This window comes from Podarcis vaucheri (assembly GCF_965113315.1).
Source record: "Podarcis vaucheri genome assembly, chromosome: 8".
NCBI classification, from domain to species: Eukaryota; Metazoa; Chordata; class Lepidosauria; order Squamata; family Lacertidae; genus Podarcis; species Podarcis vaucheri.
The window spans coordinates 3,692,489-3,707,057 of record NC_138766.1 but is presented as its reverse complement, the minus strand read 5'-3'; the positions used below and the strand labels follow the sequence as shown (position 1 = coordinate 3,707,057).

At 45.9% G+C, this 14,569-nt stretch overlaps 1 protein-coding gene across 7 annotated transcripts in view; it reads left to right on the top strand.

The window, feature by feature from the left end:
• Positions 1-302: 302 nt before the first annotated feature.
• KIZ (kizuna centrosomal protein) overlaps positions 303-14,569 on the top strand; it is a 73,545-nt gene continuing 59,278 nt past the window's right edge. For 3 of the 7 annotated variants that reach the window (XM_082234378.1, XM_082234377.1, XM_082234375.1), the window contains exon 1: positions 304-465. In XM_082234378.1, coding sequence (XP_082090504.1) covers positions 377-465 — 89 coding nt within the window. In that variant the 5' untranslated portion in view covers positions 304-376. Of the gene's footprint in view, positions 466-3,355; positions 3,392-14,569 lie in introns of all 7 variants that reach the window. The other 4 variants (XM_082234380.1, XM_082234379.1, XR_014222299.1 and 1 more) reach the window with 3 other exon arrangements.

Sequence of the window (14,569 nt, the reverse complement as noted above, 5' to 3'; positions counted from 1 at the left end):
AAGCCCTATTTCTGGGTTAGCGGAGTCTGCAACCTGAAGCGTATGTAACCCGAGGTACCACTGTGCTGAACTGACCTGGCAGTTAGTTCGGCTCTGCCCCCCCCCCCGCCCCGCTGCCCCTCTCACCCGCCCGGCGCCCGCGCGGCCCTGCCGGGCTTCCTCCTTCCGAGTCCGGACGAGCCGGGACGCCCCTCCCCCCCCGCCCCGCAATCCGAAGGGAGAGGGGGCGGGGCCTCCTTCCCGGCCTGGCCGGCGACTGGCTGGCTGCGGGAGGAGGCGGGGCTAGCCGCGGTGCACCTCGGGAGCGCGGCCTCGTCTCGCAGGAGACGCCCCCAAAACAAACGCGGCTGACAGGCCTCTTGGCCGCGCTCGCCCCATGGCCGGCAGCCCCCGGGGGGCGCCCGGCCCTCCCGCGGCCGCTTGCGGAGGGCAGCTCCGCCGCCTTCGGGAGAGTCTCCGGGACAGGTGAGGTCGCCCCCCGCCCTCGTGGGAAAAGGGGGTCCAGTCCGGAGCTCCCCTCGGGCGCCGGGGCGGCTGAGGGCGGGCTGCGCGAGGGTCCCGGGCTCCCGTCGGGGATGTTGGGGCCGAAGGGGCGGAGTTTGACTCCCGCTAGACTCGCTCGTGACCTTTTTATTTAAATGCTTTACTTCCTGGGCGCAGCCGGGCTTTATTTTAGCGGGGAGCAGCTCTTTTAAATGGCAAAACTAAGTAATGCAACTGTATTTTATCGCCTTTCTCAAATACAAAAGAAAATGCTTGCATCCACAAACCATTTTGAATAAGCTTGCAGATTGCAGTGTTAAAGTTTAAGTCTCTCAGAAGTTTCATTTCCTGGCACATCAACATCTCATTTTCTCTTTACAAGTTTTCCTTCAGGTCAAGTGCTAGTGCTTGGGCATGTGCAATTGGCATAGTTGCCAAGCCCACAACATTGTAAGTTTTTTTAAGCTTGAGCTTCAAGAAACTGCGTTCAAAATATAAAATAAAAGTAAAATATTATCAGGAATGTATAAGATATAGCAACAGCAAATTGTATGAAACTGTGGCCCTCTGAGGTCTCTTCTGTAGGCAGCAGCCTAGTTGCCCTAATAATAGTGTCCCTGGGTGTCTGCATATGCATTTTAATGTCCTGCTCCTGCTGCCCAAACAATCCTCCCTGGAAGCAGAAAACTTGCGCGCGCGCGCACACACACACACACACATATATGGCTGTCTTACAGTCTGGTGTGCAGGGGAGCTGTTGTTTTTTTAACATGTAGCAATTTTTGTGTTTTTTTGGAGTGCTCAAAAGTAGAAGCTCACCAGGTTAAGTCTTACACTTACTGATTCTGCCATCTCATTCTGGGGTGCGTGTGCGTGTGCTTACCTGTGTTATGGTGGCTAGGTCTTGGAGCTGTTCTATACATTATGCTGAATGAGATGGAATAAAGTGATAGAATTCTGGACTGAAGCACTCCAGGTGTGAGAGTCATATTTTTGAATGTGCCACCATGTGAAAAAGTTTCCTACCAGTGTTAGTAACTCAGGTCCGGTGCGTCCAATGGAGCGAAAAATACAGTATATCCCTGCCACCTTCCTTTTGTTTATTTTTCTGGAGGAGCCTGGATGGCTGTCTCTGTTGCCGCAGCCTCTCAGGTTGCAGCTTATCTCCAGGATAAAACAACTTCAAAGAAGGGCCTGGTGGCAGGAGTCACATACCTAGTGGTGCTCTCCCTCTCCCTCTTGTTTGCCGGAACCTGCCCAGCTTTTGTGGAGCCCTGACAGGGGTGGCAACAGGCGAAGGAGGCAGGCACTGCCTGAGGCGGCGGATGTGTTGCGCTGGGTGTGCATGTGCTTCCATCACTCTTCTTGGAATTTAGCCGCCACCTGAAGGGCTCGCTCAACGTTTGTGGTCATGGCATGGAAAGCGAGGCAGATCCTTTTGCTGTGCCTAGTAAACCTGGCGGCAGGCTGAAGCAAGGCGCAGCCCCTGCCCCTCACAGCCCTCCCCTCACTCACCTGCACCATCTCCCTCCCTCAGCAAGCTTTCCTACTTGCCCCAGAATGGAGCTTTTCCAAGCAAAGGACCATTACTTCTTGCAGCAAAGTGAGCAGGAGCTGTGATGCAGATGGCAGAGCCAGGCAGGCTGGGCAGGAAAGGAGAGCACTGCTGCCACCACTGCCTGAGTGGCTTCAGTCGCTCTGGCGGAGGGGGAGTAGCAACTCTCCTCAGATGAAAAGACTGAAGGTGAGCTGGTTGGTGCTGTGTGAGGGAGCTTCGAGTCCGGTTCATCCAGTGCCCCCCCAATGCCGCTGAGGCGGTCTGACCCCCTCACTACAATAGTGCAGCTGGCTGAAGTGTAATTATTGAACTGGCATGATATTGGCACATGTGTTTAAAAATATAGTAATACAATTTTTTCTTAACCATTTTGATGATTCCTGTTTGTTGACCTAGGTCGTCAGATTAATGTCAAAGAAGGTTGAATATTAATATCTAAGTGGATAGATACAGTTATGGAATATTGAGGTTCTTAATATCCTATTCTTAAATAATGCTCTTGTATTGAAGTCACTGCCATTGTCTAAAAGTAAAAACTGCAAGAAAATTCTGTTAAAGGGACGGTTTTAAACTTGCATCTAGACTTGGTTGCCAATTTACCTGGAGCTTTCTTCTGAGTAGGCAAAAGATTTCTTCTGTGCTGTAAATCTCCTGTTAAACATACTCTAAATTTCCATCAGCAACATCCAGGAGATACCATACTCACCAGAATAAACTCCTCAGTGTACCTGGGTAATCTTATACCATCCAACTACTGGTATATATTTCATACCATCCATCCTGGGCACGTTCAAGTCTTACTGAAGTGGTTGCATTGTTCCTACTTCCATGCCCCTTCCTTTCCCAGGAAGACATTAGTGAGACTTGAACCACTCTTTGGAGGTCTTTAAGCAGAGGCTTGACAACCATATGTCGGGAGTGCTCTGATGGTGTTTCCTGCTTGGCAGGGGGTTGGACTCGATGGCCCTTGTGGTCTCTTCCAACTCTATGATTCTATGATTCTATGATTCTATATCCTTCCCTGTCTTTGGCGCTAAGCTCAGATTGACCCATTCACACAGATTCTATGGGCACGTGTCCAAACTTAGCTAGGTCTGCCTCAAGGTGACTAGCAGTTAAGTGCATGGAGGATGAGCACTTGAGCGTATACATTACTGCATATGAAACTTATTTCATATAAGAGTACAGTATGTTTAAAAATTAATTAGAAAATAAGGGGGGGGGGAGTCAGAAGAGATTCACTTCATTCTGTCATTGCAGCAAATGGGAATATAGCAAATGCATATGAACTGTGACTGAATTTATTCTTAACAGGGTCAAACAGGCACCATGAATGGGGAGATAAAGCAGGTAGGTTACTCATAAGGAAAATTAAAATGCTTTCATTGAGCAATGTAATAATGTAATTTCTTGCCTATTACTGGGAGATGGAAATTCCACTCTTGAAGTAGGAGAGATCAACAATCAGGTTAAAAATTATGGGTCTCTGTATTCTTCACTTTGTGATTGACAGACTGATCCTACAGTCCTGCTGTGCCAGTCAGGGCTAATGTTTGTGGAATGTCATTGAGAGCTTATACATGCCAGCAGCAGCAGATGTGAAAAATACATCTGGACTACAGCATTATGATACAATATCCATGCATACATATATACATTTATTTAAATCAAATGATACTTCTAAATAGCAAAAAAGTTGTCCATAGACTCTCCTTTTGAAAGGTAAAGTTTTAAAATGAATAATTTCTTAAACTTATTACCAATTGACAGTAATATTTACTAATAGATCATCTTACAGTTAACAAGAAAGCATACAAAGGTGGTATAAATGTGAAAGATGGAGATTTCAAGAATGTACACTTAATCACATAAATTGTAGTTCTGTTCATGTATTCTTAAATTTGTGCAAGGGCAGAGAGGCAATTGCAGGGTTCCTGATTGTGGGGAGCATTGCAATTGCGTTCAGCCCAACTTGCTTACCCCACCCCGCCCCGCTCAGTCGCAGACCTTCCTGTTCAACATGTGGACCCTCTGTCCTGCTACAGACACAAATTAAGATTACCTGAATAGGGGCTGCCAGATCAAGGATAAAAAGATCTGCAGTATAAAGTTTTACATATATCCTTTATAAAGCTTCTTATCTAAGTGCCATTGTGAATGACTGCAAACCTGAACCCTTTGAGAATGCTGGAGGAGTCAGATTGCTATAATTTGCATCCAGGCTACTGGAGAATGCCATAAGGTCAGAATGCTTTTGGCAATTTGGATTTTAGTCTATAGTGATGCCAATGTTGAGGGCTTTAACAGCAGTAGGCTTAGAAAACTATTGGCTTTGAAATTTTAGCTCTTGAACAGAGAGTCTTTGTACAACTTGCTTTTATTGTTTTGGTGATTTTGAAATATGTTATTAATGTTTTAAATATAGTTATATGGGTAACTTATAATATAGCCTTTACTTACTTTTTTTGTTTATTAGTTGCTGTTAGGGACAGTGTCTCTTTTTCCTGTTTGTGCTCAATGGCAATACGACTTAGGTCATATTGACACCATACATTTAAAGCACATAGCTCCGCTCCCTGCCCCCCCCCCCAAATCCTGAGCTACAATTCCCAGCATTCTTAACAACTTACAGTTCCCATGATTCTGCGGAAGGGAACTATGTGCTTTAAAGGTGATTGGTTTGGTATGGTATGGTATGGATGTATGGTGTGGCCATACACTCATGGCCATGTATCTGAAATACTGCAGACTGGCTTCTAGTCAGTCTGACTGGCACCTTGACCAATCTGATAAATAAGCTGATATAACTGTTCAATCCATTCGTGCCACAGGGTATGTTTCATCTTAGAATCATAGAATCATAGAGTTGGAAGAGACCACGAGGGCCATCGAGTCCAACCCCCTGCCAAGCAGGAAACACCATCAGAGCACTCCTGACATATGGTTGTCAAGCCTCTGCTTAAAGACCTCCAAAGTAGGAGACTCCACCACACTCCTTGGCAGCAAATTCCACTGTCAAACAGCTCTTACTGTCAGGAAGTTCTTCCTAATGTTTAGGTGGAATCTTCTTTCTTGTAGGTTGGATCCATTGCTCCGTGTCTGCTTCTCTGGAGCTGCAGAAAACAACCTTACTCCCTCCTCTATATGACATCCTTTTATATATTTGAACATGGCTATCATATCACCCCTTAACCTCCTCTTCTCCAGGCTAAACATGCCCAGCTCCCTTAGCCGTTCCTCATAAGGCATCTTGCCCTGCCCCTTTCACCCCAGCCACCCCACAGCCCTCTTCATTTGTTGATTACCAGTATCTGCTAAGAGGCCAGTTATCTTCGTCTTCTCACTGCTTCCAATTTATGCTTCTTAATGCTGAGTTGATTAGTTGGGGTGGAATAAAAAGAGAATAAGCTACTGGAATAGAAGGAGAGTAAGCTGTTGGTGTATGGTGTCGCTTGGATTGAGTCTCTCCCCGTGTTACTTAACATATACATAAACGTGGAGAGGTCAGTCAAGGTTTGAAGTATGCTGTGATCAATATGACAAGCTACTCTTATACTTAGGAAACTTTTGGGGTTCTGAACCAGTGTCTGGAGATGATAGTAGGCTGGGAAGCTGAATCCACATGTGAGAGATATGTTCCTCCTCAGGTGGGAGGGGAACTCTGGGATTGAGATCCAGTTTTGGATGGAATTTTATTCCCCTTGAAAAATCAGCTTTGTAGTTTAGGAGCTTTACATCTGAATGATGGGGTCGCTTTGTCCAGTTTAGATTGGAACACCGCTGGGCTAATTCCTGAGGAAATCAGACCTGGCTATGGTAACACATGGCTTTAGTTACAAGATTGGATTACAGAAATATGCTTTATTTCTTTATTCGTTCATCTTTTTATGCTGCACAACCGTATAAATATATCTGGTATAGAAAATGTGAAACTAATACAAAATAAAACAAATAAATACAGAAAACATACTACATTTATGTTTGCATAAATCCAGAGGAGTAATATATGGGCCAGCTTCAAGAGAAGGCTTAAAGGTAAAGGGACCCCTTGTGGACAACTCTGGGGTTGCAGCGCTCATCTCGCTTTATGGGCCGAGGGAGCTGGCATACAGCTTCCGGGTCGTGTGGCCAGCAGGACTAAGCCGCTTCTGGTGAACCAGAGCAGCGCATGGAAACACCGTTTACCTTCCCGCCAGAGCGGTACCTATTTATCTATTTGCACTTTGACATGCTTTCAAACTGCTGGGTTGGCAGGAGCTGGGACCGAGCAATGGGAGCTCACCCCGTCGCGGGGATTCGAACCGCCGACCTTCTGATTGGCAAGTCCTAGGCTCTGTGGTTTAACCCACAGTGCCACCCGCTGGTGCCTAAAACCCATTACAGGTGGTGCCAGCCTAATCTTAGTGAAGAAAGAGTTGTATATATGGAGCTATCTTTTGAAGTATCTTCAGAAGCTACAGTTGGCCCAGAATGTACAGATGTGAATTTTCTGGAAAAAGTTCATAGAATCATAGAATCATAGAATCATAGAGTTGGAAGAGACCACAAGGGCCATCGAGTCCAACCCCCTGCCAAGCAGGAAACACCATCAGAGCACTCCTGACATATGGTTGTCAAGCCTCTGCTTAAAGACCTCCAAAGTAGGAGACTCCACCACACTCCTTGGCAGCAAATTCCACTGTCGAACAGCTCTTACTGTCAGGAAGTTCTTCCGAATGTTTAGGTGGAATCTTCTTTCTTGTAGTTTGGATCCATTGCTCCGTGTCCGCTTCTCTGGAGCAGCAGAAAACAACCTTTCTCCCTCCTCTATGTGACATCCTTTTATATATTTGAACATGGCTATCATATCACCCCTTAACCTCCTCTTCTCCAGGCTAAACATGCCCAGCTCCCTTAGCCGTTCCTCATAAGGCATCGTTTCCAGGCCTTTGACCATTTTGGTTGCCCTCCTCTGGACACGTTCCAGCTTGTCAGTGTCCTTCTTGAACTGTGGTGCCCAGAACTGGACACAGTACTCCAGGTGAGGTCTGACCAGAGCAGAATACAGTGGCACTATTACTTCCCTTGATCTAGATGCTATACTCCTATTGATGCAGCCCAGAATTGCATTGGCTTTTTTAGCTGCCGCGTCACACTGTTGGCTCATGTCAAGTTTGTGGTCCACCAAGACTCCTAGATCCTTTTCACATGTACTGCTCTCAAGCCAGGTGTCCCCCATCTTGTATTTGTGCCTCTCATTTTTTTTGCCCAAGTGCAATACTTTACATTTCTCCCTGTTAAAATTCATCTTGTTTGTTTTGGCCCAGTTCTCTAATCTGTCAAGGTCGTTTTGAAGTGTGATCCTGTCCTCTGGGGTGTTAGCCACCCCTCCCAGTTTGGTGTCATCTGCAAATTTGATCAGGATGCCCTTGAGTCCATCATCCAAGTCGTTGATAAAGATGTTGAATAAGACCGGGCCCAAGACAGAACCCTGTGGCACCCCACTAGTCACTCTTCTCCAGGATGAAGAGGAACCATTGATGAGCACCCTTTGGGTTCGGTCAGTCAGCCAGTTACAAATCCACTGAGTGGTAGCATAGTCAAGACCGCATTTTACCAGCTTCTTTACAAGAATATCATGGGGCACCTTGTCAAATGCCTTGCTGAAATCAAGGTAGGCTACATCCACTGCATTCCCTTCATCTACCAGGCTTGTAATTCTGTCAAAAAACGAGATCAGGTTAGTCTGACATGACTTATTTTTCAGAAATCCATGCTGACTATTGGTGATCACAGCATTCCTTTCTAGGTGCTCACAGACTGTTTGCTTAATGATCTGCTCCAGAATCTTCCCTGCTATTGATGTCAGACTGACTGGGCGGTAATTATTTGGGTCCTCTCTTTTCCCCTTTTTGAAAATAGGGACAACATTTGCCCTCCTCCAGTCTGCCGGGACTTCGCCTGTTCTCCAGGAATTCTCAAAGATGACTGCCAGTGGTTCTGAGATCACATCTGCCAGTTCTTTCAATACTCTTGGATGCAGTTCATCTGGCCCTGGAGACTTGAATACATCTAATCTAGCCAAATATTCTTGTACTATCTCCTTAGTTATTCTGGGCTGTGTTTCCTTTGCTGAATCATTTGCTTCAAATTCTTCAGGTCGGGCATTGTCTTCTTTATCGGAGAAGACTGAGGCAAAGAAGGCATTGAGGAGTTCAGCCCTTTCTGTGTCCCCTGTTTGCATTTCACCATCTTCTCCTCTGAGTGACCCCACTGTTTCTTTGTTCTTCCTTTTGCTACGAACATACCCATAAAAGCCTTTTTTGTTGCTTTTAACCTCTCTAGCAAGCCTGAGTTCATTCTGTGCTTTAGCTTTTCTGACTTTGTGTCTACACGTGCTGGCTATTTGTTTGAATTCCTCTTTGGTGGTTTCCCCCCTTTTCCATTTTTTGTACACATCCTTTTTTAATCTTAATTCAGTTAAAAGTTCTTTAGATAGCCACCCTGGTTTCTTTAGGCACCTTCCATGTTTCCGTCTCATTGGTATTGCCTGACGTTGTGCTTTTACTATCTCCGTCTTAACAAACTCCCAGCCATCATGAACTCCCTTTCCTTTTAGTATTGCTGTCCATGGGATCTCACCCAGCACTTCCCTAAGTTTTATGAAGTCGGCTTTCTTAAAGTCAAGAAATTGAGTCCTAGTATGCTTGGCTGCTACTTTCCGCTGTATAGTAAACTTCAGAAGAGCATGATCACTCGCGCCTAATGATCCTTCCACATCTACCCCACTAACCAGGTCATCAACATTGGTTAGGACCAGGTCTAAAATGGCTGTTCCTCTTGTTGCTTCTCCCACTTTCTGGACAATGAAGTTGTCTGCAAGGCCAGTGAGGAATCTGTTTGACCTTATGCTCTTGGCTGAGTTTGACGTCCAACAAATATCCGGGTAATTGAAGTCCCCCATTACTACTATCTCCCTTCCTTTTGCATGCTTGGCCATCTGTTCCAGGAAGGCATCATCTATGTCCTCCGTTTGGCTTGGGGCTCTATAGTAAACTCCCACAATGAGGTCTCTGTTATTCTTCTCTCCCTGAATTTTGACCCAAATGCTCTCACTTTGGCTTTGAGGTTCTAAATCTTGGATCTCTTCACAGGTATACACACCCCTGACATATAACGCCACTCCTCCTCCTTTCTTGTCTGGTCTGTTTCTCTGAAATAGATTGTATCCCTCCATTATTACATTCCAATCGTGGGACTTATCCCACCAGGTTTCAGTGATGCCTATTATGTCATATTTAGTTTGCTGTACCAAGAGCTCAAGCTCATCTTGTTTATTTCCCATGCTTTGCGCATTAGTGTACAGACATTGAAGTCCATTAATCATTCCCCCGTGTCTCTTATTTAAGGATTTTTTCCTCCCTCCACTAGGTCCGCGTGCTGTTTGCTCCATTTGGTCTATGACATTTGGATGATCATCTTCATTAATTGATAGACTCCTACCTTCAGGAGCACTGTCTCCCTCCCCCACATTAGTCAGTTTAAAGCCCTCCTGATGAGGTTTCTGAGATTTTTGGCAAAAACATTTCTCCCAACCGTTGTGAGGTGCAGCCCATCACTTGCCAGAAGTCCATCTTCAAGAAACTGCAGTCCGTGATCTAAGAATCCAAACCGTTCCTGTTTACACCATTTGCGAAGCCAGCTGTTCACTTCCACTATTTTCCCCTCTCTCCCTGGGCCACGTCGTTCAACTGGGAGGACAGACGAGATGACAATTTGTGCATTTAGTTGCTTCAATTTCCTGCCGAGAGCCTCGTAGTCTCTTTTGATCTTCTGGAGGCTATTGCTTGCAGTGTCATTGGTTCCCACATGAACCAAGAGGAAGGGGTATTTGTCAGTGGGTTTTATGATTCCTTGCAGTCGTTCAGTTACATCTTGGATCTTAGCCCCGGGGAGACAGCACACTTCCCGAGACATCTTGTCAGGCCCACAGATCACTGCTTCTGTTCCCCTCAGTAGGGAATCCCCTATCACCACTACACGCCTCCTCTTGGGTTTGGTCGGGGTTCTTCCGTGAGCTGTCCGTTCCAAGGTTGCCTGCACATTCCCTGAGGACTGACTTTGCTGCTCGTCTTCATATACCTGATCGACTGTAATGAGGGAGAGATCCTCAAATGGAGTCTGCTCTTCGTCTTCCATGCTAGGGGAGAGGACCTCAAAGCGATTGTGTATTTCTAAACAATCAGAGTGAACCCTGGGCCTCCTACTTCTTTGAGTCACGTTTCTCCATATATCTGGCTCCTGTGTTGGTGAACTAGCCTCCTTCTCAGGGGAGTCCCCTGTCTCCTCCCTGGTGGAGACGGTGTGCTCTGTTGCTTCCAAGAAGAGCTCCAGCTCTCTAATTCTTTGGAGCGTAGCTACACGTTCCTCCAGTTGCTGGACTTTGTCTTTTAAGAGGGCAATCAACATGCAATTGCTGCAGGTAAAGCTGCCTGCAACCTTTGGCAAGATGGCAAACATTGCGCAGGAATCGCAGGCGACTGCAGCTGTTCCCTCCCCTTCCATCTTGAGATCGTGTCGTTGGGGGTGGCTACAGAGGTCCTCCATCATAAAAAGCTTGAGGACAGGACAAATAACTTCCCCCACACACAAAAAAAACCTAGGTCTCCCCCAACAAACGTTTGAGACTAGCTCCCCTAAATCTAAAAGATGGGTATAACTGCTCTGTTGCCCCCTCTGACCTTTACACAGGGAAAACAGCTAACCACCCACAAAGAAACACACACACACACACACACACACACACACACACAAGAAAACCCTTTTTGCTCCTTCTTCAACTGCTGCCCTTCAGACTCTGATAAGCTCCTCCCACAGCTAATCCCCTGCCTCAACAGAAACCCTGCCCCCTCTGACCTTTACACAGGGAAAACAGCTAACCAGCCACAAAGAAACACACACACACACACACACACACACACACACACACACACGAAAACCCTTTTTGCTCCTTCTTCAACTGCTGCCCTGCAAACTCTGATAAGCTCCTCCCACAGCTAATCCCCTGCCTCAACAGAAACCCTGCCCCCTCTGACCTTTACACAGGGAAAACAGCTAACCAGCCACAAAGAAACACACACACACACACACACACACACACACGAAAACCCTTTTTGCTCCTTCTTCAACTGCTGCCCTTCAGACTCTGATAAGCTCCTCCCACAGCTAATCCCCTGCCTCAACAGAAACCCTGCCCCCTCTGACCTTTACACAGGGAAAACAGCTAACCAGCCACAAAGAAACACACACACACACACACACACACGAAAACCCTTTTTGCTCCTTCTTCAACTGCTGCCCTGCAAACTCTGATAAGCTCCTCCCACAGCTAATCCCCTGCCTCAACAGAAACCCTGCCCCCTCTGACCTTTACACAGGGAAAACAGCTAACCAGCCACAAAGAAACACACACACACACACACACACACACACACACGAAAACCCTTTTTGCTCCTTCTTCAACTGCTGCCCTGCAAACTCTGATAAGCTCCTCCCACAGCTAATCCCCTGCCTCAACAGAAACCCTGCCCCCTCTGACCTTTACACAGGGAAAACAGCTAACCAGCCACAAAGAAACACACACACACACACACACACACACGAAAACCCTTTTTGCTCCTTCTTCAACTGCTGCCCTTCAGACTCTGATAAGCTCCTCCCACAGCTAATCCCCTGCCTCAACAGAAACCCTGCCCCCTCTGACCTTTACACAGGGAAAACAGCTAATGAGCCACAAAGAAACACACACACACAAGAAAACCCTTTTTGCTCCTTCTTCAACTGATGCCCTGCAAACTCCTTTACAAATTAGGCTAATTTGTGATGAAAAACTTTCAGTTTCCATTGGAACGTTTTCTGAAGCCTGGATATTGATCTGATTTAGCATGTTTATTTTGCTGTTTTTTAAAGAATACCCAGGAAACTTTTGACATGCCATTAAATATTTCTACATACCGTCTGTAATATTTACTCATACAAAAAATACTTAAGCATTTTCATAATACAATACAAGAAACAAACTAAATGAAAAGCAAGAAAGAGGGGGGGAAATGAAAAGTCCCCTCTCCAAGGTAGACCTTAACCCTTGTCTCACACAGGAGGAGATAGACCTTGCCAGCTCTCACCCAGGAGCTTTCTTTTCTTCTCCGAGTCTCCCACTTTGGGAGCTCTTCCTTTCTGTGCCTTTCATGCAAGGTACTTCAGGCAGCCATTGTCTTCATGTGTGTATAATCCCAACATTGACCCAGAGTAGGCTCTTCCAGAGTCCTTGTGTTTGCTGCAAGTAAAATCAAAACTGATCACCATTTTAGTTTCGTTTGTGCTTTCACTTGCAGTCTGAGATTATATAAGAATTTTAGCTTTGGTTTTTGTTTGACCTGCACTGTCCATGAGGAAGAAGTTGACATTTGGTTTGGATTTATTTTAGAATTTATAAATACTGTCTCTCAAAATATGTTCATGTGCATTATATACCGTATTTTTCGCTCTATAGGGCACACTTTTCCCCCTTCAAAAATGAAGGGGAAATGTGTGTGCGTCCTATGGAGCGAAGACGCCATAGCCCCACGACCCTCTCCCGGCTGGAGAGGTGATGCGCGGCTATGGCAGGAACCTCTACAGCCCCGTGTCACCTCTCCAGCCGGGAGAGCGCACGCGGGGCTAAAGCAGCCCCCCGTGACCCTCTCCTGGCTGGAGAGGTGACGCGCGGCTATGGCAGGAGCCTCTCCGCTGCGCCTTTCCGCTGCTCCCTGACCTGCTCTTTGGGGCTGGTGGTGGGCTTCCCCCCGCCAGCCCCAAAGAGCAGGTCAAAAGGAACCTGAAGCCTGGAGAGCGAGAGGGGTCAGTGCACACCGACCCCTCTCGCTCTCCAGGCTTCCAAGGTAGCCGCCTGAACGCACCTTAAACGGCACCTTGTTTTAGAGTGGGAAAACAAGAGGGGGAAAGTTCTCCCCCTCTCTGTGCAGCGCCTCCTGCCGCTTCACTGAAGGGGCGCTGGGCAGAGAGGGGGAGAATTTTTTTTCTTGTTCTCCCCCCTCTAAAACAAAGTGCGTCCTATTGTCCAGTGCGTCCTATGGTGCGAAAAATACGGTAATCATTCCTGAGGAATGGTTGTAAAGTTATGGAATTGTCATGTTTAACATACCCTTTTAAATATAGATAAATGAGTTAAATAGTGACTATCCTCTGGGAGTTTTCTTCCCTTGGCCTCAGAAATGGAGAAGAGAATGTTAACATGTCATTTCTTCCTTCGTCTTATCTCCCAGCATTGGGACCTAAGCTGCCTCCTTAGCATCCTGCCCACACTTGCCATATATAATGCTGCAACCAGTACAATCTCACGAGAGTTTCTTGGCTTTTCATGAGAGAAGATGGGTTTGCATCCCAGCTGCCATGGCAACATGACTGCATGATCCCAGATACCTAAGAATGGGAGATATGAAACTGGGTGGTAGGTTTTTTTAAATTAATCTTCCCGTCCTTTCTTTTTGTTCTCCCTAGCTGTTGAGCGTGCAAAAAGCCACATCACTGAAGTTCCCATTATCAGAGCCCTCACTATGTGCTCATAGCACACTAGATATGGGAGCAGAGATTTGTAGCTCTATGTTGTGTGCCTTTGTATTGCATTTAAGTTCCATGGGTGGTTTTATAACCTTGGGTGCTGTGATTGGCTGCAGGGTTCGTTGAAATCCTACCTTTTGTAGTTATGGTGGCAAAGAGGAAGGGTGAAAGGTAATTCAGGACTCTGCATTTACTCTAATGAGAATACTTAAACTTATGTCATCTCTTTTGCAGGTGTAACATTGCACCTGTGTTGGGAGGGGACAGCAGGATCACTGATTGAACTAGGATTCTAGCAATGGCCTGTTTATCCCTAATGATGCTCCAAACTCTCCCCAGTTTTCCTCTTTTGCTGGCTGTCTTGATGATATAAAAGTTATCTTACCAGTGGCTTCTAATTGGGGCAAGGGTATTACTAGATGGGTTTAGTATTTTTCCACTAACATAACGTTATAGTTTGCCAATGCAGGTTTTTTTTGGAGTGATGCTGTTCCTACATATTGGATATAATTTATGGGCAGAATTGCTCTAATAGATTACTGTATGATTTCTTTGAGATGTTTGGGGAAGGGTCACCTATAAATATGCTGACAGCACCATTGTTGAATATATCGAAGAAAATACATCCATATAAAAGATTAAAGAAGCAATTGAACCAATTGCTTCACAGAAACCTTCAAGGGAGGTAGATTTTTCAGGCTTATAGAAAGCTGTGTTCTATAAGGTTGTCAGGAATCTACTAGTGCCAATCTTCACATCTAAGAACAGTGAAATACTTGTTTAAAAGTGTTTGTCCTAAGATAAGTGTTGAGGTGGGTTTTATTTGATAAGTGTATATTTACTGCTATTAACCATGACAGCAGATGGGGAGACACCCTCAACATGTTTTTAATTTATTTCTTAGTATTTCTAATGTGGTCAATTTACATT